The 27,849-nt window shown below is 39.9% G+C and overlaps 1 protein-coding gene and 1 long non-coding RNA gene across 2 annotated transcripts in view; one reads left to right on the forward strand and one right to left on the reverse strand.

Annotated features, from left to right (window-relative positions):
* The window catches only part of LOC311082901 (multiple epidermal growth factor-like domains protein 9), a 100,106-nt gene that overhangs the window by 2,214 nt on the left and 70,043 nt on the right, over positions 1–27,849 (forward strand). The window contains exon 2 of the mRNA XM_084114083.1: positions 16,881–17,079. Coding sequence (XP_083970209.1) covers positions 16,881–17,079 — 199 coding nt within the window. The remainder of the gene's footprint in view (positions 1–16,880; positions 17,080–27,849) is intronic.
* Positions 19,208–26,186, reverse strand: LOC311082904. The gene is made up of 3 exons (XR_014606168.1): positions 25,813–26,186; positions 20,551–20,903; positions 19,208–20,052 (listed from the first exon to the last, which is right to left on the reverse strand). It is a non-coding gene; the product is annotated as an uncharacterized lncRNA (long non-coding RNA).

Consider the following 27,849-nt stretch of genomic DNA (forward strand, 5'->3'; position numbering starts at 1 on the left):
ATGATTTCAGTCTCAGACTCAAATAACACCTGCACAAGTTATTGTAAAACCAAGAATCAGAGCGAGACACCTTAACTTAAGCTACATTTCCCTTAACATAATTCACCTTTTTATTATTACAAATGTTAGTATTGTCTTCTTTATTGTGTTAGTACAAAGCATATTGATCATTAATCAGTCTTGTAGACGCACTAATGCAGCATTATGGCTCTTGGACACACTGGTAATTGTCTCATTTCAGTTCCTTCCATTATATTCTCTTCTTTGCTCTGTACAGTCTGTTTCCGCAGTGGTGTGTAATATACAAGGAATGAAAAAAGAAATATGATTGGGGTGAAATCATGCGTTTCATCTTTATGCATGTGGATGGACACATTACATGTGTCGTTTACATAAAATTACATAACAAAGTTACAGTTGTTAGTTTAGCCTAGAGACAGTCTGAAGTTTAACCTAGAAAAAAAAAAAAATTAAAAACTCTTATCATATAGCCTAGTGTGCTTTTCTTAGTAGCCAAGTGTGTGCACAGTACAGCTACAGTATGTGATGTTTTGTTCTGAAAGATTTTTCCTTCATTTCAGATATTTTCATGTTTAAATGTCAATCCCCTATTAAAGATAATTAAAGATATCAGGATTAAATAATGCTTATAACATTGACACTTGTGTTCTTTTTAGGCCTATTTAACAAGTGCAGGATTAGCCTGTAAACAAAACAAGAATATGAGCCAGTATTTCTCCAGACACGATCTTTAATTTGCCATTTCCCTTCAGTGACTCATGTAATGTGTTGTTTTTATTGGAATGCAATCAGGAAAAATTATTTCCCAGTGATACTTGTTTATGATGTGGTGGCAGCAACATCACACTTTATTTCTTCAAGAGTACATATCATAAACATTAAAAGTAATGCAAACAAACAGTACACTGAAATACCTTGAGGAGATGAGGTTGGTTTATTGCTGAACTGGTATGTGGTGAACTTAATGGCTGTTTTCTAGTTTTTATTTAAATAATTCCAACAGAACACCACTGTACATGTGATTCAGAGTTATACTGTAGCGCTCATATTGCATGTCATATTGTGCTCTACGTGTGGGCAGCGTGTGGCTTATTAAAACACATTTTAGACAAGGACAGTGAAAGTCATTTCGTAAATCCCCAGGACTGCAGGACACACACAGGCTTGTATGATGGCTGTTTTTCAGCTTCTGCGCTGTCCTTGCTCGGCAGTTTCATTAATGGGTTTGAAGTATCATGAGCTCAAACAAATTGCCGTACACATTATAGACCTTAAAGTCTTCAACTGTTACTATCCCTAAGTTACAATACAGTTTTTGATGATTTTTTTGTAAGACCTATTACTGTATTATTAAGTTAGATGTGCTGCATTTTCAAGACAAAACTGATGCTGTGGTCTGAGCTTCCTTTTAACATTAAAAGCATCCACATCATGCTCTGAATAGAACACACTACTGTGTGTTTGGTTGGGTTTTGCTGTTTGAACATTTATAAGTGTATTGACTTTAAATTAAAACAGTTTGTTTGATGTATTGTACGCCAAATCCAACTTAAATAAATTGTAATGCTACAGTATGGCCAAGTCAAGTTACCTTTATTCGCATAGCACTTTATACCATACAGAATGCTTCAAAGCAGCTTTACTGTGATAAACAGGAAAATAATGATCAATGATGCAAACAGACTTCAGTTCTGTTTTGTGATTGTAATGGTGGTCTAAAGCTCTTCTTTGAATATGCAAATGAGCTGTAAGAGCAAATAATTTCGTTTTCTAATGTGCTGTGTAGCACATTTTGATTTGCACCTTATTTGTGGATTCCCATCTGGGAGTTTTATAAAAGCACTGCTCTGCTATTGCTTAGACTGCCATTCTCAATGCAGCTCCAGGCCTACAAACACCCTAAATCCAGTTCTTTTGTGAGGAGTAGGCGCTTCCAGACTTAGCACAGATTTATTTTTCTGGCTGATTAGAAACTCTCAGGAGTCCTAGAGCCGCAATACACAGATAACTGCCCTTCTGCCTCTGCTTGATAGCCAAGCTCTTACTATCCTCTCCCTCAACCATTTGAAAGTCTAATTCATAATGAATTTAAAATGTACTGTCATGTATATCAGGCATACAGTGTAAGTCTCTGTCAAGAAAACATCATTGCTAAAACACAAAGGATATAGGCTAATGTATATATCCTTATAATTATGTCCCTATGCAATTCCTTATATGCAAACAGTATGCCAAAGTTTATTTTGCCTATACGGCATTAGGCCAGTGATTGAGCCTGTCATTGTTATAGCTGAACTTATCTGATTTACAACCCTTATATAAAATATACATCCCTTACATACCCAACACAGAGCATTTCTCTCTCTCTCTCTCTCTCTCTCTCTCTCTCTCTCTCTCTCTCTCTCTCTCTCTCTCTCTCTCTCTCTCTCTCTCTCTCTCTCTCTCTCTCTCTCTCTCTCTCTCTCTCTCTCGAATTATCAATCAATTGAATATCTAAAAATGTTTATCCCTGCCTCACACGCTGCTCACCAGGGGCCTCATTTATAAACGTTGCGTACGCACAAAAGAAGGCGTACGCCGCTCTCTACGCAATAACTGGTATTTATAAAAAGCAAACTTGACGGGAAAATGTGCGGTCCTTCACGCAAACTCTAACCCAGGTGTACGCACAAAAACGGGTGAAATGAGAAATGGCGACACCGTCGGCAGATGGAAGAAACACGTGAAAGTGTGTGAAACTGTAGACCGTTGTGTAAAAGAATAATAAATAACATGAAGACTTCACAAAGCAAGTCTTACAATTAACAGCCTACACGAACACCCGTTTGATCGATCTGCAGTGTAAAACAAACAAAATCAAACGAAGATTACAACAGAAATGCAAATTAACACATATTTGCAAAAAGAAAAGTGAAATATGTTCTGCAATAATATTGGCATGTTATGTCATCCGGTGCATCTGGCGCGTCAATGTCCCCCTCCGCCTCAGTCACCACTCCACTTAATAGGGATTCCCCAATAATTGCCGCCAGTCTCTCATCAAGAGGGGTCAGCTCCGGTGTCCCCTTTCCCCCACCCGTGGCAGACACATTCTGGCGATGGAGCACTAGACACTTTTTTGCATCGACTTTGATGTCCGACCATTTCTTTTTTTATTTCGGCCACGGTCCGAGGTTGTGAGGCTGCAGCATTAACGGCGTCTGCAACCTTTTGCCACTCAAGTGCCTTTTTGGCATTAGTAATGCCCATACTGTGCCCTCCAAACAACATTTTACTCCTCTTTTCCACCTCGCCAACGATAATTTCTACTTCACATTGAGTGAAGTTACGTTTCTTGATTTTCCTATTTGTGTTTGCCATGATTTCGCAATCGATGAATATTAACTTGTGGGCATTTCACGGAATATTTATGGGCAACTATGGGCGTGACATGAAGCCGCAAAAGCTGCGCTACATTTAGAATTGATTGTGATTTATTAAGGGAAAACTGCGTATGATGTGCGTGCGCACGGTTTTATAAATCCGAATATTTCTGTGCGTACGCACGTCATATGTTTCATCCGTACGCCACTTCTGACGCAAATCCTATGCAAAGTTTTATAAATGAGGCCCCAGCACACTAAGTGCTCTGAAGAAAATTAAGAGTGTCAGTTTGTGGACAGAGCACGCAACAAAGAGCATGAGCAAGAATATCAAAACATGCTTAACTAGGTGTGCATTTACAGAGCTTTCACAATGTGTGCTGATACCACACCCAGGCAATTAGAAACAAGTATAAACCTGTCCTAAAATTTATTTTCTGAAGGAGCAGACTTTCGTTTTATTACTAATAAGTAATTCTTATTACTGTAGTTATTCAGCTTTTATCTGACAGCCATGTGTCTTGTTTAGAGACTCAAAAAGATGAAGTTTGAAACTACAATTAATTTAGTTACAAGTAGGGATGGGTATCGTTAAGGTATTAACAGTATTACGATACTGCTTATCGATCCGGTACTTTAACGGTATTCTTATCGGTTCTTTTTGTTTTATATATATATATAGGTAAATGATTACAACAAGTTGTTGTATTATTTTCATGTTATCACTGTGAAGCTGCTTTGATACAATCTGTATGGTAAAAAGTGCTATATAAATAAAGGTGACTAATATATATATATACACACACATCCATTTACGACATAAACTGTGTTTAAGTGAATCTTCAAGCCAGTCATTTTGACATATTTTTGTGTACATTTAATCCTTTAGACGTGCACATGAATCCCAAAGTATAAAGCTAAATTTATACTTCTGCGTCGAACTCACGCTGTAGCTACGTCGTAGGCTGTGTGTAGCGTGCGTACCCTGACGTGCACCTCTCCAAAAATATAACAACGTGTCAATTCTACGCGGACGCAAGCGCTCTGATTGGTCTGCTAGAACCCCTCCCTTGGGTTTCACATGCTCCCTCTGCATGTGTAATTGCGCGTCAACACGGACAATGACGCAGAAGTATAAATCAGCCTTAAGCCACACATATTTTATTGATTTGTTTAATTTGCTTGAAAGTAAGATTATTAATTCTGAGCCATGCTAATTCAACAAATATTTGACACGCATGTATCATTTACCACACCTGTTTGTGGTCTTTCGCTTATAAGTTTCTCCTGTCATTGAGGTAGGTTTATTAGCTTTCTCATTGAGCATTACGGTTATGTTTTCACACTGAACGTGACTGTATGACAGTGCTCATGTATTCTGCTTCTCTCAGCGGTACCACACGATTTGTCATGTGGGTGGCAATGCAGGGTGACAGGGGCCCCATGACACCATGCTGCTCACCCCTGAGGGTCAGTATGTCGTTGAACAGGCCTGTGTCAGGCTACGGTTATATAAGTGTCCTGTAAATTTCTTACATAACAACGACAAAGCTACTGAATCTAATAATAGGCATTTGCCCAAACATGTTACAATGATGTGTGACATCCTTGCTCATCACAAACAAGGGATACCTGTTTGGAAACTATGCATCTGATGACAAATATGGTTACTGTCCGTTTATCATCAAGTGTTTTAGCATTGAAGGCACCTAAAATAAAGTTGTTAGTTTTGAAACCACATTCAAGACTAATCATGTACAGTAGTAATGATAAATGAACACAATCTAGGCTCATTGTAAGTACATGCCTCTACCTACATTTAGCAAAAGTCCAAAAACATATCTGCTGTATTTACTACAGTTTCCATCTGAAATGAACATTAGATTAGACCACTTTGATTCCTTTTCACACAAATTATGATTACGGGGTGGATTAGCAATATTTTTGTGGCGTTCCTTGCACAATACTGTTATGACCTAAAAGCACTTTAGTAAAAGTGCTTCAAGAAGTTTAAAGACTTGTAGATACAAACCAAAATGGCACGGTTGCTTGAACAAATGTGTTTTTATCTCACTTTTGCATTTGCTAACACTATCAGTTAAGTTTAATGTTTATGTTATTTTTAAATGCCTAGAGCATTAACCTTTTAGCGCCACTCTCTAGAGACGCACGATTCTGGATACATTTCTTTCTGGATAGTTTTTTTTTCTTTCTTTCTTTTTTTTTTTAGAGACCACGGTTCTCCGTGTTGGGTAAACATGTAATTTACTATAGGTTCTGACAAAATGTTAATTTCTGCAGTCTATTTAGAATTATATATATATTAGTGCTGTAGCGGTGCGTCGATGACGTCGACGCGTCCACGTCAAAATTACGTCGACGTCATATTTTTTGCGTCGACGCTTCTTTATTTTTTTATTTTTTTTTACCATTTCCGGAGGTACAGCTCGCCACACACCGCCCGCCGTGTTATTCTGTCATGTTTTCTCCCTTTCTTTCCAAACCGCGACAAACGCCAGTCTCCTTTCTCTGCAGAATGTGATAAATCCGCTCAACCAATCACAGCGCACCATTCCACGCATTGTAAACAGTAACGGTGGCGCTTTGAATACACCCGCCATCCTAGTTTTCCTTATCTACTTTGCACTTTTTGATCAACAAACAAACAAAACAAAATAATACATTTGACGGCATTGATGAACCTGTGGTGGATTCTGCCGTAGGGAAGAAACGTAAGCCATCGAAATCTAATCATTTACGTGAGGAGATTAAGAAGATGAGGCACGCGGGAGGAAGAGAAATGCCGACTGTTGCTTGTTCTCACCATAGACTGTAAAAAATAGGTTCTCACACGACAGCGTCAAACTTATGTCGAATGCTGACACGTAAACCCCAGGGTATCTTTTAAAAAACTTTCAATTCTTGTACTCAAAGTCAACGAAAACCGAGCAGGACCAAGCCATTTTACAGCTGATCGCCGTCAAAAAAATTCAGAAGGTATTTCTTAGCGATGGCTGATTGAATATAGCCTATGTTTAGTCCAGTACGTGCTAAATATAAGATTAACGTATTGACCGAGTTCAGAGGCTGTCATGTGGATCAACTTACTTTGTTGTGTATTTTCAACAATTTCAATATGAAAAATAACTTTTATATTGATTCAATGGATTAATTGCATTTTTTTTTAAAACGTGTCATGAATTTATTGCATTTTTGGGAAAAATTATCTGTTTTTATAAATCTTTGAAAATCAAAATCTGGATTTGAATTATTTATGTTATTATAACCTAAAGATGCTATGTGAAAGTTTGAAACAATTTGAAAGTTTGGTAAAGAAAACACATTTTTTACTCAAATTAATCAAAATGGATTTATCACGTTTATACTATATTATTCAGAAGTAAATATTGTAGCTGACAGTGTGTTTATGTCAGAATGTTTATTTTTTTAAACCACAACCTTCTAAGTGCTTCTTTTACTGATATATTTAACAATATATTTTGCATTTCTCATCCAAACAACGTCAAACTTGGCACTGCACTTACCCGTGCCCAGACAGCTGTCGAGTTTGAAATGATCCATCGGAGTAACGGTTCGACAGAGATATGCGAATAACAGACAGGATAATTAATTCAAATTAGTCGTTAGATTAGTCGACTAATCGATAAAGTAATCGCCGACTAATCGTTTAATAAATAATCGTTTACCCCAGCCCTAATATATATATATATATATATATATATATATATATATATATAACAGTTTGAATGAGTGTTTCAATGACTTGAATTCAGACACTTCATCATAAGATGAATCAGGGTTTTTGAACGAATCTCTTGAATGAACGAAATTATGAAACAAATTAATTTTTTTTTACAGTCACGTGTCACCACCTACTGGTGTAATGATGTAATTGATCTTTATTTGAATCGTCAAGTTAAATCCAAAAGGTGATTTAGGCTACTCTGTTTTGATTGCTACCGTAGACATCAGTGTTTTTATAACTATAAAATTGTGATAATTTGAATGTTTACTTTGTACCACAGAAATAATTATATTGTGTGGTTGAAAAGACTTAGGCTAGTTAGTGAAGCTTTCATACCTGCCAACAGCTCTCTCTGGATCAGTGGCAGCTCGAATGATCACATGGGTGTTTGAATCGTGCAGCTCTACCACTCACTCGACATTTCATTTCCGAACTTCCACAATTTGTACAGCAATCCAATGTAATAAAACCTTGCCAGATTCATGTTCATCTGTTTCGGATAAAACTGAATGTGCATTTGGACGTATCACTTTGAAAGTGTCACGAAAGTGCAAAAAGCAATTTAAAATCATTTTGTAGAAATATCGCCTTAGGCTGGGTTGAATAGTGCAAAAATATTTTTTAGTTTTAGAGAATGTCTTAACATTTATTTGATAGATATATTTCTATGTGCATGACATGCATCACTTTCCCCCCTTTTCTAATTTTTGATTTCTCATACTAGGAGCAATGTGTGAATTAGCACAGCTGAGAGCTTCATTCACCATCTTCATTCAGGAATCTTTAGCTGCTTTCACTGACAACCTTCATTTTACAGTCTGGAGCCGACCTACAGTCTGCCATTATGGCTTTAAAGATGGTAACTTGATGTCTGTTTGCATTGCAACAGTAACACCCTCATGCAGACATTTGAACCCACTCAATATTTTATTGTGAGGGATGAGTACAAAAAAAAAAAACACAGATTTGGAGCAGGAATTTCCAAGAATGTGACAAAGGTGAATTTAGGTCAATGCGTTCAACACTGTAAGATACGTAGCCACTAGCCATTAAATGAAAGCTTTAATTCTTATTCAAACAAAACAAAGCTGTGACCTTTACATGTTTGTGTAAAGAAAGCCGATACCTCATTGTCAGGTGTCTTGAGCTGACTTCATTTTTTTTGTGCATATTCTCTATTGATACTCAATAAGTGGGATCACCTTGCCAATGCCCTTCCACAAACACTCATGTCTCAGCATGTTTATGATTGTGTAAAGACAGAAGAAGGACTTCCGTCCTTGCGTCCATAAAGACCATCACATTCACTAAACTAATGTCTGACACACTAACAAAACTCAAAAGTTTTAATTTTTAAGTTGTAAGTTAAAATGTTATTGAAAATAAGTCTCTTTTGATCACCAGGGCTGCATTTATTTTGATTAAAAATACAATGAAACAATAATTGTTAAATAGTATTACAATGTGAAAATAACAGTTTTCTATTTCAATATTAAAATTGATTTTATTACTGCTGAATTTTCAGCATCATTACTCCAGTCTTCAGTGTCACATGATCCTTCAGAAATCATTCTCATATGATGAGTTGGTGCTCAAGAAACATTTCTTATTATCAGTATTAAACACGGTTGTTCTACTTAATATTTTTGTTATACATTTTTCAGGACTCTTTGAGAATATTTTTTTTTATATATGTATATATATATATATATATATATATATAATTTATTTGAAATAGAAATTATTTTTAACAAAGTTTTTACTGTCACTATTACTTTTTTGTGTTACCTTAATGCATCCTTGCATTTGTATGAAAAATCATACTAACCCCAAACTTAAAGACAGGTAATGTATCTGTATTTCTTTTAAATGATGCCTGCTATCGTGGGACTGTGGGAAGTAGGCTAGGAGTGAGTCTTGTAAGTCGATGCAAGACAGATAAGATGGATACTTGTAATTGTTCCATTAAGAGACAAGTAGAACTTTTTTTTTTTTTTACACTTTGTCTGGCAGAGTTCTCCTATTGTGTAATCTGCAAGGTCACCTCTGATTCAGATCAGATTGCCCCCAGTCAGCCATGGGGAACTGTACACGCTCAGAGCTTCTCCTAAATATATCACAGCAGCGCTCCATTTCTCTCTGCATCAGTGCTTATGTGTGTGTTTTTTCACGTGTTCACACTCGCAGGTCCTTTGGGAAGTCACTGTAAAACAATGACACACTGCAGGAAAGGTCCCCTTTGGATTTATGCATGCAATATGTTAGACAGTTAGAAGAAAAGGAGTATTTTCTGAATTTAGTACCCACCAGATGTGTTCCCTTATGGAACAGTGTTATTTCAACCCATCAGAATGTGGTTCTTTAGATATTTTTTAGTGATCCAGGGATTGCCTTTGGTATTTTTTTAGATCCTAAAATTAATATTTTATCCATCATTCTTTCCTCACACATCTCACTGAAACTATCATCATCGCAAATTACAGCTACTGTGCTTTTCTTCTGGGAGAAAGCACCTGCTCCCCTTTTACCCAGAAAAAACACAGAAGCACTATATTTGAACACTGCATGTATGCGATATAGTTTCTCATCAGATAAGCTCTGGGTTGCTACACAGCACGCTAATATTGCAGCACAGTCAGACGAAGGATGCTTTAATAATGAGATCTCTTTGTTTTGCTCAGTTTTTTGACTTCTGGGAGCAAATTTTGCTGACAGCCTCTCTGTGACCTCTGTAATATGCTGATCATATTAGATGTGTAAGGTTACTGCTGCTGTAGGTGCTAGAGGCTTTTGAGTTACTGAGCAGGCTGTTTTTATAACAAAAAACTGTTTACTGAGGTGTTGACGTGCACTGGAGGGAACAGTTTGTACTGCGAGAGCTGATAACAGGACGGGCCAGGCTCAAGTCCTCTCTAAATCCTACAAAACATTCCTTGAAACATTGCTTGAAGGCAGTAGCCAAGTACAGGCTGTTTTCATCAAGCTGGTGTATTTCAACATGTTCTCAGAGCCCACAGGTTCAGTGCACCCCTGGAGGTACAGTCGCCCCACTGGCTATGAAATGTGTACTTTCCATATCATTTCCATTAGCTGCTTGAATCGTAATGTTGTAGTTTTGCTCATACAGTTTTAGAGGTGGGCGATATATCGTTTAGACGATAATATCCAAATTGTTGTCTGGACGATATGCAAAATTGGGATATCGAATATTTCATAATTTGTACAATCCGACCCCCCAAACATGAAAAGAGCTGAAAGAAGTTAAAGAGAAAACAAATAACGCACACTATAACCTTCTAAACAATTATATGTAGCGATTTTTAATACTGTAGGGCAGTACTATTCCCAGAAGCAACCTCCGAGTGGCCCAGCCCATGGTCCCGTGTCGTCAAAAACGCACATTCATACGTAAATTCGAAATGGTGCGCGCAGAAGCACATGCGCAAAACCGTTTTGTAAAATGATATATGAATTATTTTTATTTTATCATATGTCATTTTACAAAAGGACATTTTACAAACCTACATTTTGCGCATGTGCTCCTGCATACACTTTTTCAGTCACAACACAGCAATCAGAGGAGGACGCGCTGAAAACGGTAATGCTGTTCCCTTCCTTCATAACTCGTACTGAGAAGGTTTGAGTTGCAGAGGAATTTGTGACTGTTTCACCTGTTCAACCACATCAAAGTTTCGTAATTAGTAAGTCCGTGCTTTTTCTCTTTTTTTTTCTTATGTGCTGAAGGGCCGCTGTGCCTTGGTGAAACAGTGTTTGTACGTGAAGAGCTCTTTTCCAAAACGCCATAAACCTAAAAAGCTGCCTCAAAGAACCAGCAAAAGTAATGATTATGAATATGTAAAATATTGCAATAAGACATTTTAATTGTTTATTAATTTCTGTGTCGGCTGCAAAGATGAAGTTGACAGTAGGCTATTGACTCGCGATCTTCGCAGTAGGCTAGTGAACGCACCGGAGAAATTCACATTTATTAGGCTACATAGTTTTATTTTGTTTTGGATGGTTTTGTTTAGAACCAGCTTTCTGTAAATATATTTCACATTTTTTAGGCCTGTGAGTCGAGTAGGCTACGGTTCGGTTCATGATGATATAATCTCCAGTTCAAGCACCTTATGTTGTGATTGCTAGCCTATATTTACTTTTTATGTATTAAATCCAGGAAATTGGTTAATGAAAAATTATTAAAATTAAGATACAATGAATACAAAACGAAATTCATTTTAAAGAAAGGCTTTGTGCTTTCTGTTTTGAGGTCTCTTTGAAAGTTTGAAAGTCTTTTAGTGCTGCTTTCAGAGCGCTCGCGTCCATAATGGAGAACTGTCACATAATATTGTTTTTTCCTCATACATGCAAACACGAAAAATAAAAGACAAAAGACTTTTTTTAAAAGACAAACCATCAATTTTTGGGGGAAAAATGGATGGATTTATAGCGTTTTGGGGAAAAAATGGATGGATTTATAGCGTTTTGAAAAGAAAATGTTTTACTTTGAATTTATCATCAACAATATTGTTGTCCATCCATCCATCCATCCATCTTCTACCGCTTATCCGGGACGAAGAAGCTGCACCGATCCGCCTGTCAATCTCCCGTTCCATCCTTCCCTCACTCGTGAACAAGACCCCAAGATACTTGAACTCCTCCACTTGAGGCAGGAGCTCTCCACCAACCTGAAGCGGGCAAACCACCCTTTTCCGACTGAGAACCATGGCCTCGGATTTGGAGGTGCTGATTCTCATCCCAGCCGCTTCACACTCGGCTGCAAACCGTCCTGGTTTGATGAGGCCAGCACGACAACATCATCCACAAAGAGCAGAGATGAAATCATGTGGTCCCCAAACCTGACCCCCTCCGGACCCTGGCTGCGCCTAGAAATTCTGTCCATAAAAATTATGAACAGAACCGGCGACAAAGGGCAGCCCTGCCGGAGTCCAACATGCACCGGGAACAAGTCTGACTTACTGCCGGCAATGCGAACCAAGCTCCTGCTCCGGTCGTACAGGGACCGGATAGCCCTTAGCAAAGGGCCCCGAACCCCATACTCCCAGAGCACCCTCCACAAGATGCCGCGAGGGACACAGTCGAATGCCTTCTCCAAATCCACAAAGCACATGTGGATTGGTTGGGCAAACTCCCATGAGCCCTCCAGCACCCTGTAGAGGGTATAGAGCTGGTCCAGTGTTCTACGACTGGGACGAAAACCACACTGTTCCTCCTGAATCTGAGGTTCTACTATCAGCCGGATTCTCCTCTCCAGTACCCTGGCATAGACTTTCCCAGGGAGGCTGAGAAGTGTGATCCCCCTATAGTTGGAGCACACCCTCCGGTCCCCCTTCTTGAAAAGAGGGACCACCACCCCGGTCTGCCAGTCCAAAGGCACTGTCCCCGACCGCCACGCGATGCTGCAGAGGCGTGTCAGCCAAGACAGCCCCACAACATCCAGAGACTTGAGGTACTCAGGGCGGATCTCATCCACCCCCGTTGCCTTGCCACCGAGGAGTTTCTTGACTACCTCGGTGACTTCAGCTTGGGTGATGGACGAGTCCGCCTCCGAGCCCTCAGCCTCTGCTTCCTCAATGGAAGACGTGATGGCGGGATTGAGGAGATCCTCAAAGTATTCCTTCCACCGTCCGGTGATATCCCCAGTCAAGGTCAACAGCTGCCCACCTCCACTGTAAACAGCGTCGGTAGGGCACTGCTTCCCCCTCCTGAGGCGCCAGACGGTTTGCCAGAATCTCTTCGAGGCCGACCGATAGTCCTTCTCCATGGCCTCACCGAACTCCTCCCAGCCTCCCAGTTTTTGCCTCCACAACCACCCGGGCTGCAGTCCGCTTGGCCCGTCGGTACCCATCAGCTGCCTCAGGAGTCCCACAAGCCAGCCAGGCCCGATAGGACTCCTTCTTCAGCTTGACGGCATCCCTTACTTCCGGTGTCCACCACCGGGTTCGGGGATTGCCGCCTCAACAGGCACCGGAGACCTTACGGCCACAGCTCCGAGTGGCCGCGTTGACAATGGAGGTGGAGAACATGGTCCACTCGGACTCAATATCTCCAGACTCCCTCGGGATCTGGTGGAAGCTCTGCCGGAGGTAGGAGTTGAAGATCTCTCTGACAGGAGATTTGGCCAAACGTTCCCAACAGACCCTCACAGTACGTTTGGGTCTGCCGAGTCTGTCCAGCTTCCTCTCCTGCCATCGGATCCAACTCACCACCAGGTGGTGATCAGTTGACAGCTCCGCCCCTCTCTTCACCCGAGTGTCCAAGACATACGGCCGGAGGTCAGATGAAACGACCACAAAGTCGATCATCGACCTCCGGCCTAGGGTGTCCTGGTGCCATGTGCACTGATGGACACCCTTATGCTTGAACATGGTGTTCGTTATGGACAAGCTGTAACTAGCACAGAAGTCCAATAACAGAACACCACTCGGGTTCAGATCAGGGGGGCCGTTCCTCCCAATCACGCCCCTCCAGGTGTCACTGTCGCTGCCCACGTGGGCGTTGAAGTCCCCCAGTAGAACGACGGAGTCCCCAGTCGGAGCACTTTCCAGCACCCCTCCCAGAGACTCCAAGAAGGCCAGGTACTCTGCACTGCCGTTCGGCCCGTAGGCACAAACGACAGTGAGAGACCTATCCCCGACCCGAAGGCGCAGGGAAGCGACCCTCTCGTTCACCGGGGTGAACTCAACACATGGCGGCTGAGCTGGGGGGCTATAAGCAAACCCACACCAGCCCGCCGCCTCTCACCATGGGCAACTCCAGAGTGGTGAAGAGTCCATCCTCTCTCGAGGAGTGTGGTTCCAGAGCCCAAGCCGTGCGTAGAGGTGATCCCAACTATCTCTAGTCGGAATCTCTGAACCTCACGCACAACCTCAGGCTCCTTCCCCGCCAGAGAGGTGACGTTCCATGTCCCTAGAGCTAGATTCCGCGTCCAGGGATTGGGTTGTCTAGGTCCCCGCCTTCGACTGCCGCCCGATCCACTTAGCACCGGCCCCTTACGGTCCCTCCTGCAGGTGGTGGGTACAAAAATATCGTCTGAATATCGATATCGAGATATTGAAAAAAATATTGAGATATTCATTTTTGTCAATATCTCCCACCCCTAACAGTTTCTTTTAGAGAGATTTCAGATTTTCTGCCCTTGTGCTATTCCCCTGCTGTGATGGCACTGGAAAGTGGCAACCTGCAGCTTTTAATAAATTCACACTTTTTTGTGCCATGTTCCGATGGAAAAAAAAATCTCTCAATGTGTAGAAGGCCAAATGAGATTGTGCTTTACCACGACCACTTACTGATTGAATCTCTCACCAAAAGTCATACTGTTAAGCATTATTGAATGTTAAAGGTGCAGTGTCAAGCAATTCAGAGTTACCAATAATAGCAACAATGTTTACTTTATATTGTGTTTTAAACCAGTGCTCAAATCGTTTTACAAATGAGTAAGTTAGGCATACATAAAAAAAAATAAAAAAAAGTAACAACAAGCCATCATCTTTTACTCACCCTTATGTCTTTTGAAACATGTATGACTTTCTTTCTTCCATGAAACAAAAAAAGGAGTTTGACCAAATGATGACCTCATCTGTCAAGTTAGATAGGGACTTCATTGCTTATAAAAAGTTGGTGCGGCAGTGTGCATTTTACTTTCACTTTTAAATTAGCGTCAATTCACCCTTCGCTGGGAGATTGATTGACACGCGATCTGACCAATCATAATCCGCCATTTTTGTCCGACAAAGCAGTCAGGAGAGTTAGAAGAATAACGTCGGTGGATTTGAACGGTGTGTAGGCTACTAACATCTTTCCGCGGTTAAAATAACAGTCCTTCTGATGTTCATTCATGTTTATTTGATGCTATAAATAAACTAAGGAAGAGATGATCAGTTCACGAGCAGCTTAAACTGAGGCAATCTGTCGCTACACATTAAAGAGCCACAAAACGGTAGGCCTATATTGCTTAATTTTCTTTGACTGACCAAATTTGAAAGTTGAGACTTTGTTTCATATTAAATGTTACCTGCTCGGTCCTGTCTGTCAGCGCGTTGTCAGTGTCCTATATGTATTTTTCACAACATAGCTCTAAGCGCATACTCGCAGCAGTCTAGCACGCGCTTAGAGCTTGTGTGAATTGCACGTAGAAAATGAAGTTAAGGAACAACCTCGATCCATCAGGAAACGCCTCATAGGTCGCTGCATTTCACTGCACTTCATGAAGAGTTTTTTTGGCGCGAAGAAGCCGTTCGCTGGAGTGCATTAATGATTATTAGGCTGCCTGCCGGTATAATAATCATCCTGGCGCCGGGTCTGAGTAAGTAATTTACTCTCTTTGTTCTTTGATTAACATTAATGACACTTTAAGACCAGCCGCTGCTGCACATGATGCGGATCTGACACGCGTCCCATTTCTCACAAATCTTTACGTTCATTTAAGACTTTAACTCATTTAAAACTGCTTTTATGAGGACACTCGACAAAACGGACATTTTGGCATAATTTGTGTGTTCTGGTTCGTTGTGGTTCTTTCAAGCCCTAAATAGAACTTGATACTGACGTGTGTGTGTGTGCCACATAGGTAGGACATTGACAGACAGTGTGTTCTCTTTTGTCTTGTCGCGCTTGAATGGTTAAATAGCATTTGCTTTAATAAGAGCATGATCAGACAACGCTAGTCAATGGGTGACAGAAAAAAAACGGATACTGCGTTAAATATTTGTAACGCTTTAAACTGAAAAAAATAATAATAATTGGCGTGGTGCCTTGGTGGACAAGTGATGAAACCGGTGTTGTGACTGAACATAGTGTAACACCGGTAACACTGACTATCGTAGCAAGCCTAATAGCATTAGATTTAGATCGTGGCATGAAAGGTTAGAGTGATGGGCATTGTAGCCGATCACAGACATGTTGAGCGCATGAATGCAGTGATCTCGTCATTGCAACTCGATTTCGGCACTTTCATCATAAAGCCTTTCACCTATCCATGTCATGGATAGGCACATTCCACTACGAGTTGTTCGCTGGGCTTGATTACAATAAAATATGTTTTTGGACTAACAAGGAAGTTTTCAGTTCTGAAATTTACAGGATATGCTTATAGTACAATGACCTCTTATATGTCAAAAGCTCAAGGGAAATTTGATTCCTCAATTCATGACCCCTTTAAACACCGATGTTGCAAAAACATTCTCTCACATGACTCATTTCAGCATCTACTAAGAAATATGGTCACCAAGAGTGAAAGGGATAGTTCACCCAAAAATGAAAATTAGCTCATGATTTACTCACCCTGAAGCCATCCTAGGTGTATATGACATTCTTCTTTCAGACAAATACAATCGGAGTTATATTAAAAAATGTCCTGGCTCTTCCAAGCTTTATAATGGGAGTGAATGGGTGGATGTCTTTGGAAGTCCATCAAAGCGCATCCATCCATGATTAAAGTGCTCCACACGGCTCTGGGGGGTTAATAAAGGCCCTCTGAAGTGAAGTGATGCGTTTGTGTAAGAAAAATATCCATATTTAAAACTTTATCGACTAAAATAACTAACTTCCGTCATATACACCTAGGATGGCTTCAAGGTGAGTAAATCAAGGGTTAATTTTCATTTTTGGGTTAACTATCCCTTTAAAATCATACTTTTCAAAATTTTATTTAATTTTTTTATGTTGACAACATTGTTTCCAATCTCTCTTCTCTCCTCTTTTCCACACAGGACCTCAGTGCAACTGTAGTGCTGAGGGGTCAGAGGACCCGAATACCTGTGACTCTGTCACAGGTCAGTGTGTGTGCATACTTGGATACACAGGTCAACTTTGTGATGAATGTGAGAATGGGTATTTCACCAACGGTACTAGTGGCTGCCAGGCCTGTGACTGTGACTCCTATGGAGCCGTAAGCCGACTCTGCAATAGGTGAGAATTTGCTCTTCTTACACCAGTCACATCACCCATGTTTGATACAGTAGATATCATGATGAATTGATGGAAAACCTCCTCAACACACGCTCTACAGCAGAATGTAGGATTTGAATAGCAGTATATATCAGGACTGTGTGCTCCCAGCCTTAGAATTTGTTCTTTAAATGTCACATGCAATATGAAAGTTTATTGGTCAAATACAGCACTTTGGAAAAACTTGTGTGATCTGAACTTGCAGCACCTGCGTAATTTTAAGCAGTTATGTGTCTTTGTTTTCTAGTAGTATTTCATGTTTCATTTCCTGCAACTGTCTGATTCTGGCTCATAGTCTAAAGCTGTATTTACTGTATGGCTCATGTTTGACCTTAATTTGACATCTGCATGAATACAGTTAGCAGGCATGGAGAGATCGTTCTCTGCACTGCAGTAGAGTTGCTGCTGGATTTTCCACACCCTTCGACTTTGTCAGCTTCCTGCCAAACTGCTGAAATCATGTCACTTATTGTATCACCGTAACAAACTGTCAACCGTTTGTGGTTTTTCCCAGTGAGCCTCTTGATGATATCAGTCTCTGCGTAACCTTCCCCGATTACATTCTCCTGCATGTATCCTGTCTGCGTGTCGTATCTTGTCATTGACGGAGTCATTTTCTGTACCTGTTGTCCGTATTACACTGCAGGAATACAGAAAGCTAATGTTGACATAGCAAGCAACCACATTTTCTTAAAGTGAAACCCTCGCCGAAATTTAACCTAGGCTCTTTTTGTTAATCTACCCGAGAAAAACGAAATTTAACCTAGGCTCTTTTTGTTAATCTACCCGAGTCAAACTTTCGTGTAAAAGCATAATTAGAATGGAAACACCACTTTTAAGATTGACCGTATTTTCGTTTTAGGTCAAAATGCCTTTTGAATGGGAGTGCATGGGGAACTTCTATGATAGCGTCAAAATCACTATTTTTAAAACACTAAGAAGGCTCGACACAACATAAAACTGTGCTCGAAGTATCACCAGGGGCTCTATACATGAACTTGAGCATTGACTACATTGTTTGCGTACACAAAGTTTACTAAAAAGAAAGGTTTAGTACGACTCACTTTATCAGTTAGTGTTTCCGGTGGCTGGAATTTTGTCAGTCAAAAGTAGTCGATCTCCGAATGCAACCTAATGAACTGACTCCATATGAGGAAATGTCATGAACTTGTGATTTCAATGAAAAGCATGATAACTTAGATAAAAAAATTATCCGTGAATTTATATGGAAACAAGCTTTAGGAGCTTTCCATCTTTACTCTCCTCATGTTACGTTGCATTCGGAGATCGACTACTTTTAACTGACAAAATTCCAGCCAGCGGAAACACTATAAAAAAAAATTGCGATTTTGATGCTATCATAGAAGTGCCCCATGCACTCCCATTCAAAAGGCATTTTGACCTAAAATGAAAATACGGTCAATCTTAAAAGTGGCGTTTCCATTCTAATTATGCTTTTACACGAAAGTTTGACTCGGGTAGAATAACAAAAAGAGCCTAGGTTCATTTTGGGTGAGAGTTACCCTTTAAAAATGTGACACCCAATTCACAACATTACAATTTATCTCATTATATAACCAACAGGACAGGGTAACATAATATTTAGATTAATACTATTATAATATCAAGTAAGTCTGTTTTATTATGTATATGGCAATATAGCACTTTTCACATTGGACATTGTTTCAGAGCAGCTTTACCAAAAAATGTCTATCCATCTCTATCATGATGTTGTTATGTAACAATCAAACAATGAACAAGTAATATCAAGTAAAATATATCTTATACAATATTGTCAGGTATATATCAAACATAAATTTAATGTATGTAAAAATCAAAAGAATATATATCAAAGCATCCATAGTGAACTTTATGTTGGCTGTTCTTATTTTATGCTCCACTTTAATAAGTCAAACACTCATTAACATCTTCTCGGGTATCTGTATGTATGTGTGCATGCAGTGTACTAGCATGTTGACAGTGTCTCTCTATGTAGAAAGATCTGTGTGTGCAAAGAAGACATGAGAGTGCAAGGGTAAAGTTAGTGACTCCACACGCTGAGTAATTATAGCTTTCCCACAGCAGACGGCTGCCGATGGAAACGGAATAGCTGCAGTGGTGCGAGAGTCAGCCATCCGCTTGTGTTTGATTTGGAGCGGACTCAAAGACTGCAGCCCCCCTCTGCTCCCCCTGACATGGAGAAAGGCATCATAATTCACAGCATTCACTCTCTCTCTCAGAACACTGGCTGGAGATAGCTTCCATTACAGTACCCTATCCGTCATTCATAAAGTCCTGCTGTACTCATCGTGTTTGAGTAGTATATGCTTTTTAGGATAAGAAACATGCTGTCTAAATTAAGACATTCAAGAAAATTGCATATACATGTTTAGTTTGTATTCTGTATTTAAGGCATTTATTGATATTTAGAAATTAGACTCTGCAGCTCTTGCTAATTAGCTAGCATGATTACTGTGTGTGAATGTTTGTGTCATACATAGTGATTAATGAGACCATGGTGGGTAGGACATTGCCACACTTAATCACAGATCATGACATCTATCAGAATACAGAATAAGAGTGACAAGTCATTAGCCCAGGGTGCTATAGATGTATTTTTCATGCTGTAGACTTTCATGCTACAGACATAGGCATACAAGACACCCTTGCAGCCCCATGGTGAGGGGGGGCCCTGGCCCTAAATGGGAGGGGGTTACTAGTTTTATTATGTAGAACTATTCTGGTCCGCATAGAAGCCGCATTAAAAGCATCATGTACACAGATTGCAGCCTACAGAATTTACAGAAGCAGGAAACAATTAATGCATCATACATTTGAATGTTTATTATTGATTCAGACAGAAAATGAGAGCAGTGTTGATTGACATGGCTGAGAGGCAGTGTGAAGACAGCCTTTGTCAGTCCAACTGCTTCCCTGTGAAGCAAAAGAAAGATTAAAGAACAGTGCTCCATTCTAGAATTGCATCCCTCTTGTTTGTATCATAGTTTGACTGGTTTAACGTTTGCATTGTTTGAGCACAACATCACTACTTGTGGACAGGGCCCCATCTCATGGTCTGTGAGGGAGGGGAAGCCCAAGATTTGTGGCACACAGTCTAGATGTTACCATTTGACAAAGAAGCTAGTCTAGTTGAAGCTCTCCATTTGCAGACTCTCTGCAAACAGTGCATTATTGACCAGTAGCTCCTGGAAATGTTGCTCTTAGTCTAAACATGCCACTTCACTGGCCACTTCCTATGTTGACTCAATTTGATTCAATATAGGTTAATTTGGATTTATCAGGTACAGTACATGTCAAAATTTCTCTCAACTAAATAGCTATAAACTATGCAGGGAAGATATTGTATCTATAGATTGTTTTTGTCAAGTATTACAATATTCCCCCTTTAAACTGGTATCAAAAATGTCATACCGGTGTTCCCGGACACACTGCCGCTCGGTCCTCAGCCAGCTGAGAGACTCACTCGTGGTGCCATGCGATGGTACTGGACATCGTTGGGGGATGGCTCGACGCTCCTCCGCCTCCTGGTGGACGGTGATGGCTCCTCCGGTCGAGGGCAGCCGGCAGCGAGTCTCACGTTCCCTGCTCTGCTCCCATCTTGGCTGACGGCAACAGGCTCCGGCCCATGGCGAACGGGAGCGACTCCTCCATTCCCTGAGGGCTCTCCGACAGCGTGTCCCTCCTTCCTCCCGGGTTTCGGCACCAGTGTAGCAAGGTTAGATGTTATGGGAAGAAGCAGGCGGGAACCGGCGAACATTCAAAGACTTTGATAAACGTAAAATAAACAAATACAAAATGAAAGTAAAGACAGCAGCCCCTCAAAGATGACTGCTGTCACATATAACAACATAAATCCAGGCCTGGCCTCTCTTGTCCTTCACCGTCATCGCTCCTCCTTTTATGCTTCCACTCCTCCATGAGAGATACGAGACCAGTGCGTCGCGTAGGTGTCGCTCATTATCAATCACGCCACCGGCCTCGTGCCGTTCTCCCACGGCCCTCTGCCTCGTCCTGCTTGCCACACCCTCATAACTGGTATAACCAGTATTACCTTCGATCATGGCAAGCCAATGCATATATTTAGCAAAAAGCTCTACCCTAGAATTATTTTTTTAGTTGACTAACAAGCTATGGACATTGAATGTCTTTCTGGTAAATGTAACATTACAACGTTAAAATTTGTTTTATTGACATCTTTCCACAGTAGGAAATGATTGAGCCTTTACATGAGGCATGAGACATTTCAATACATTGTACTGTTTTTGTTTTTTGTTTTTTTTTCAGAATACCTTCTGATGTCCATGCATGTTTATTTCATACCTAGGAGTAAAGAGTTATAACTAGGAGTAAATGGGAAGAGATGATCGATTTATGTGCATTGTGATAAAATTGACAGAATTTGAAAGCTGAGACTTGTTTGAAATCTAAAGTTAAAAAGCACAAAGCAAAGGAGTGTTACAACACAAAACAGCATAGGTAAATAATATATTAAAATATTGATCTTTTAAGAATTGATATCAGTTAAAAAATAAAAAATGAAGACTTAATTAAGAAAATTATATTGTCAAACCAGCCCTAATTATTATTATTATTATTATTATTATTAATACATTTGGCCATGATTAGGAAAAATTTATCGGACAGCCGTGGCTGAATACAATTTTCTTTCTACGTATAGTGTATAATTTTTCTGCGTTGGTCATTTGTTCTGTTGCAGTGACTGAAGGCCGTATAGCTTTAGAGAGCTCTGCTCTGGTCATGGTCCAAACCTCAAGTCATTTCCTGAGCTGTAAGACCAAAGGCAAGCTGAAACAAAATAAAGAAAAACTGTTCACCCTGATTTGGTTGTGGAAGTCTGATCCTGTGGAAATTGGTAGTTTTCACATTCCTGGCTGCTCCTGAGTGTTTGGGGAATGCTGATTGAACCAGAGCTCATGCTTTACAGCCTCTCACTCCGACTCTGGACCGATGTCCTCATTTCAGTATGTGATTTCCACCATTGTAAGAGAAACCACAAAACTGGTCTCTAATCAGCTAGTTTTCAAGAGACCACTTATAATGTGTTGTTGCTTCTTGACTGCACTCCACTTTCTGACACGCACTGCTGCCATTAGGTTATAAGGAACATTTTTAACCGCAAGTATTTAAAGTGAGCCTCAAATCATTATATTAAAGTCCACTGATAATGTACTGACACACACTATAATTAGATGTAGCCTATACAGAGCACAGACAGAGGAAAATCTGTTATCTGAAGGTGCTGCGGTATGCTTTTTGCAAGACAGATTAAGAAAGTAAAGAAAACCTCCCTATAATTCAGTCACTTTGACAGCTGTAAAGCTGTGTTGTCTGCTAAATGTCTCCAGACTGAAAATGGTTGTTGTTCAATACAATCGTTTTCAACAGTCTTCTCTGCAGACTTCAATTTTTCAATTGAATTTTTTTCTTCACTCTGTTTTTTAAAATATAGCATATCTAGGTCTGTTGTGGAAAAAATGTGCTTTTTTTTGTCTGTCCTGCTTTACCACAGTTTAGCCTGCTGCTGCAGTTGTAAAAGGAAAAACAGCATTCAAAGCTAAAAAAACAAAACAAAAAAAGTTGCACCAAAATCAGTTCAGACATTTAGTAACAGTAAGACTCTGGTGTGTCACTTCTTGTTTGCAATTTTGCTTCACTGAAAAGTACTCCAGTGTAGTCTGTGTGGCTCATGTCAGTGTCTTTCTGTTGCCGACGACCCTTATTTTTCTTTGATGAAGGTCCCTTGGGGTATTTTTAATGGCAATCCACATTTGCTGAAACTGGCAGACTCCTGGTGGTATTGCAACAACAAAAGCCTTCAAGCCCCTTCTTCCCATATAACTCTATGCTGCTCATTCCTCCCAGATGTTTACAACCACTGAATTAGGCTACGTCTACATTAATCCGGATACATTTGAAAACGGCGTTTTTGTTTATAAATATCTCACCATTCACTGATGCGGTCCAGGTCGCACGCAGTCACCATATGTTTGGTCTAAAACACAACTGCTCTCATGTTTTGCCGCAGGACAGCAAATGTGAGTAAATTCTGTCATCTTTGCAGGACTGTGATATGAAGAGTGTGCAATGTAGAATATTTTTAGCAACAATGTGAAAGTGAATAGCACATAACAGGCACAATACTGGTATAAACATGAATATCTATTGGTACAATATGCGTCACATGACTAAATTTACATCATCGTTTTTAAATACCACCGGTTTCACTGTCCACACTACAACGTGAAAACAGCGTTTTCAAATGTATCCGCTTTGGAGTGCGTTTTCAAAAAAGCTTCGTTTTCATTAATAAAAACGCCATCTCAGTGTGGACGGAAGGCCAAAACGGAGAGAAAAATATACGTTTTCAAACGAAAACATATTAGTGTGGACATGGCCTTAAATTCCAAGGTTCACTCTTCATTGATTACAGAGTATACCTTGACCAACATTGCTTCTGCTTGGCTGTTTCTGTAAATAGCAATGAGAAAAAATAGGAAGGCAACGCTCGTAGGAAGTCAACAACAACACACATTCACTTACTCATCAGATTTATGTGTAAGCAAATTCAGGAACAGATTCATAAATCATCATTACACATTACAAGAAACACACTAACCAGACATTAGCAGAACTTAGCAGAATTCAGTGTGTTTAAGTCTATTAAAAAATTATAGAGTGATTTATATAAATGACATGCACAATTAAGTCCCATCTAAGCATGGAGTGAGTAAATGAGATGAGTCCTGCTCAATATCACCTCTGGCATTCAGAAAGACTTCCTCGGTCCGCTATGTATACAGCTTACCTGAAGCCAGACATCAGCGGAAAAAAGACCATACAAGGCAATTGTAATGGAGTGTTTGTGTTCCGCTTTAGTACGTGTCAAAGAGGTAGTAGGAGAGACAGAGAGAAAGAGCAATCATTGTAGTGCATATTATCCCCCAATGGGAACTTGGGTATTACGATGATCCTGAGCTTCCCAGTGGTAAAATATGACTTGAGAGGACATTCATGTCCAATTTTTAACTAGGAAACTCATATTTACGATAATTCCGATAGCATGTGAAAGCAGTATTAATGTTGGTGTACTCTGTAAGGCATGCACCTTCAAAAACGTGTTAATGTGTGGCTGACACCTTATACAGAGGCCTGTTACGGTTTGATTTACACTCACCATGCAGTAGGGTGTAAAACATGCTACACTGTCTGCTTCTCAAATTTAAATTTAAATTAAAAACAAAAAATAAACTTAAAGTGTATGAATTTCATTGCTTGCATTAAAGAACTAAATATTAAAGCAAGTGGCATCTGTACACAAATGATTCTAGACCAGGGGTGCCCAATCCTGCTCCTGCCGATCGACTGTCCTACACAGTTCATCTCCAACCCTAATCAAACACACCTGAAGCAACCAATTAAGGTCTTCAGGATCACTTGAAAATTAAAGGCAGGTGTGTTTGATTAGGGTTGGAGATGAACTGTGCAGGACCGTCAATCGGAAGGAGCAGGATTGGGCACCCTTGTTCTAGACCAGTGGTTCCCAAACCTGTCCTGGAGGACCCCCAACACTGCATGTTTTCTTTTTCTCCCTAATCAAACACACCTGATTCAACTCATCAGCTCATTAACCCATGTGATAATGAGCTGATGAGTTGAATCAGGTGTGTTTGATTAGGGAGAAAAAGAAAACATGCAGTGTTGGGGGTCCTCCAGGACAGGTTTGGGAACCACTGTTCTAGACCATTTCTCAGAACTAACTTTACTTTTTTGAGATGTTTTGTAATAACTTGTAAATAACTGGTGTCAAGGTGATTTTTAGTAGATGAAGGCTTTAACTATGTTCCACTAACTAACCTGACCACCAAAATGTCCACACTTCTTTTGTATGAATTTTTTGACAATTGAAATACAAACTTTTATAGACCTAAATATAAACTTTATTTGGTGATTATTATTTTATTTTATTTTATTTATTTTTTTAACTTCAGAAGTGTGTTTTGTGCTTTGTTTCTTCTAAGAAAATAATTTCCACTTGGTTTGATGTTTTGTTATGTAAGGCTAATACAATTTATTTATTAATTGGTATGTGTATTTGGTTCAACTATTAACAGTATCAACATATTGACAGCATCCAAGGCCCTTTTATCTAAATCATAAACCCTTTTACTTAGAGAAGTACAAATATTTAAGAATCTTTCGATTTTTGTAGAATGATGAATTCATAGGTTGGTTTAGCTCTAAATATGTATAACCTTGTATTTGTTTTTAAAGCAGCGCTATGCAGTTTTGGCAATTTCTTTGCTGTTTTCTTGCTTTTTGCTCGCAGGTTTCTTTATAGAGCTTCGTAATAGATATTTGACAACACTGTTGTAAAAACTCTTTGGCGACTCTCCCCCCTCCCATCTTCTCCCGCTGGTCATGTGCATTTGTTTTCAAAGAAGCCGGCGAACGCACGGTGCCATGTCCACTGAGGTATGTATGATACACAGAAGGCTAGCATATAAATGTTGAGATATTGTATATTTGTATTGTGTTATCAAACGTAATCCATAACATTATGGTGAAAAACCTTTACAGACAATAGCAAATATCCTGAGGTCACAATAACAAGAAATACAAAGATTAAACAGAGTTTATCCCAAAGATACTTACAAGTGCAACAGCAAGAACGCCAGGTCAGCATTGGATTTGCAGGCTTCTGTTTGTCTCAGTTCTCACCATTCTGAAAACGCAGGTCCGATATTTACTCGTGTCTGACTCCTCGCTCGGTCAGTCTGCCGTTTCCTCTTTTTCTGTTCCTCCGACAATGCTTTCCTAGCTTTCTGTTTCTATTTTGCCGGCTCAGCCATGACAATAGTGTGAAAAACTCCATCCCTGCCTTGTTCTTATAGCTAGCCGGATCCTGGATGGGGGCGTGTATGTGTGCAGTGCCGTAAAGCAATTCATTACGTTGCGAGACCTGATATCGCGGCCCGCCGGCCCAAAGTTGCAAGGGTGGTTTTTCCGCTCACAGGCGGTAGGGGGAAGCGAGACGGCCACCATTTAACCTGAAAAAAAGTCATATAACCATTCCATTGACTCCGAAGCTGTTCAGTTAAGGTAAATTAAGCTAAAAAAAACTGCATAGTTTCCCTTTAATGCACGTACCTGATTTATTATTGTAACAGTTAATTATGTTCTTGGGTGATATCTAAAGAGTGTAACCAAACTTACACATACTTTATGTACAATGAACTGTGAAAGCGAATAAGATCCCCCTGGATATTCCACTAAACACAAAGGGGTCAAATGGGACTCAAAGCAAATGTGTGATGCTAGTGTTTGGCTGGGCATGACACGTCTCTGTGCTTAGACAGATGTCCAGACAGTGGACAGAATCAACTGCCCATGACCCACATTCACACACTGCCATGTTTGCCTGTGTGTATCCTGTGGGGAGAAGTCTGCATGTTTGAGTGAATGAATGCATTTCTGGTGTGGATTTGTGTGTCTGTGTTTGTTTCCATGAAATCTTCCTGAAATCCTGAAAATTAATAATTCTTTTTTTTTTTTTTTTTTTTTTTTTTTACATATTCATTTGTGTTTACCACATGTAGAAAACCTTAATTCAGTCCTGATAGTTATTATTCTTGTGCACCCACACTATGACCACTCACTGTGAGTAAGTGAAACTTAAAAATGTATGTTTAGTGTCTTTGAGACAATTCAGTAATGCTTTAATCATCACAAGCTCGTTGCATATATAATATAATTTCTGCCCTGTTGCTGTGTGTGTGTGTGTGTGTGTGTGTGTGTGTGTGTGTGTGTGTGTGTGTGTGTGTGTGTGTGTGTGTGTGTGTGTGTGTGTGTGTGTGTGTGTGTGTGTGTGTGTGTGTGCTTTTTTTTTTTAAATGCATGATTTATATATATTATATGTAACTTAAAGGATTCAGCAATTAAATTAATGACTGATATATACAAATATTAACCCAGAAATGAGCATAAATGTATATTTTTCATTAACACACTGCTGTCCCATTTGGATGTAATGCCAAATTCCGAGTATGACAATTACGGCCATCTTCAAATATGCGCAAGAGACATTTGTGTTAACTCGCCCACATTTATTGCTTGTTTCATCAAACAACAGAATATTACATTAACTCATCTGTTTCCATGGATTCATTTGGAGGGAAATCAAACTGTCAGAAGACAGAAAGTCTTCAGTCATCCTCCCTCTGTGCTTCTTTGTTTTTTTTCTTTTTGATAAATGGGCTCATTTTATGTAAGGCCCACTTCACATTTTTCTACACATGCATACACACACGTCACACACACTACATTTGAAAACATCACTGTGGGTAATCCATTCCACACCTCATACTCTGCCTACATGTTCCTGAATTCCGGGTTAATCTTCGCCTTCACTTCCTAACCTCAATAGAAATGTTTCTTCTGAAAATAAGAGCCAATTACAGGAGCCCCACTCACTCTTAGCTCACGTCAATCACCTCGGCCACCCTAGTGGGCTAACACCAAGTCACATCTGCCCTGTCTTAATTTAGGAAATCATTAATGCAGATTTAAAACTGTCGACATAAACTGCATTGTGGACCAGAGGTTATTGTGGTCAAGAACTGCTATCTTAGACAGGAAAAATATGGCTGGCTGGCATATAAAGCACTCAAACATTGTATTTTAAGTTTAATG

Source organism: Abramis brama (assembly GCF_963993115.1).
Source record: "Abramis brama genome assembly, chromosome: 5".
Classification (NCBI taxonomy): Eukaryota; Metazoa; Chordata; class Actinopteri; order Cypriniformes; family Leuciscidae; genus Abramis; species Abramis brama.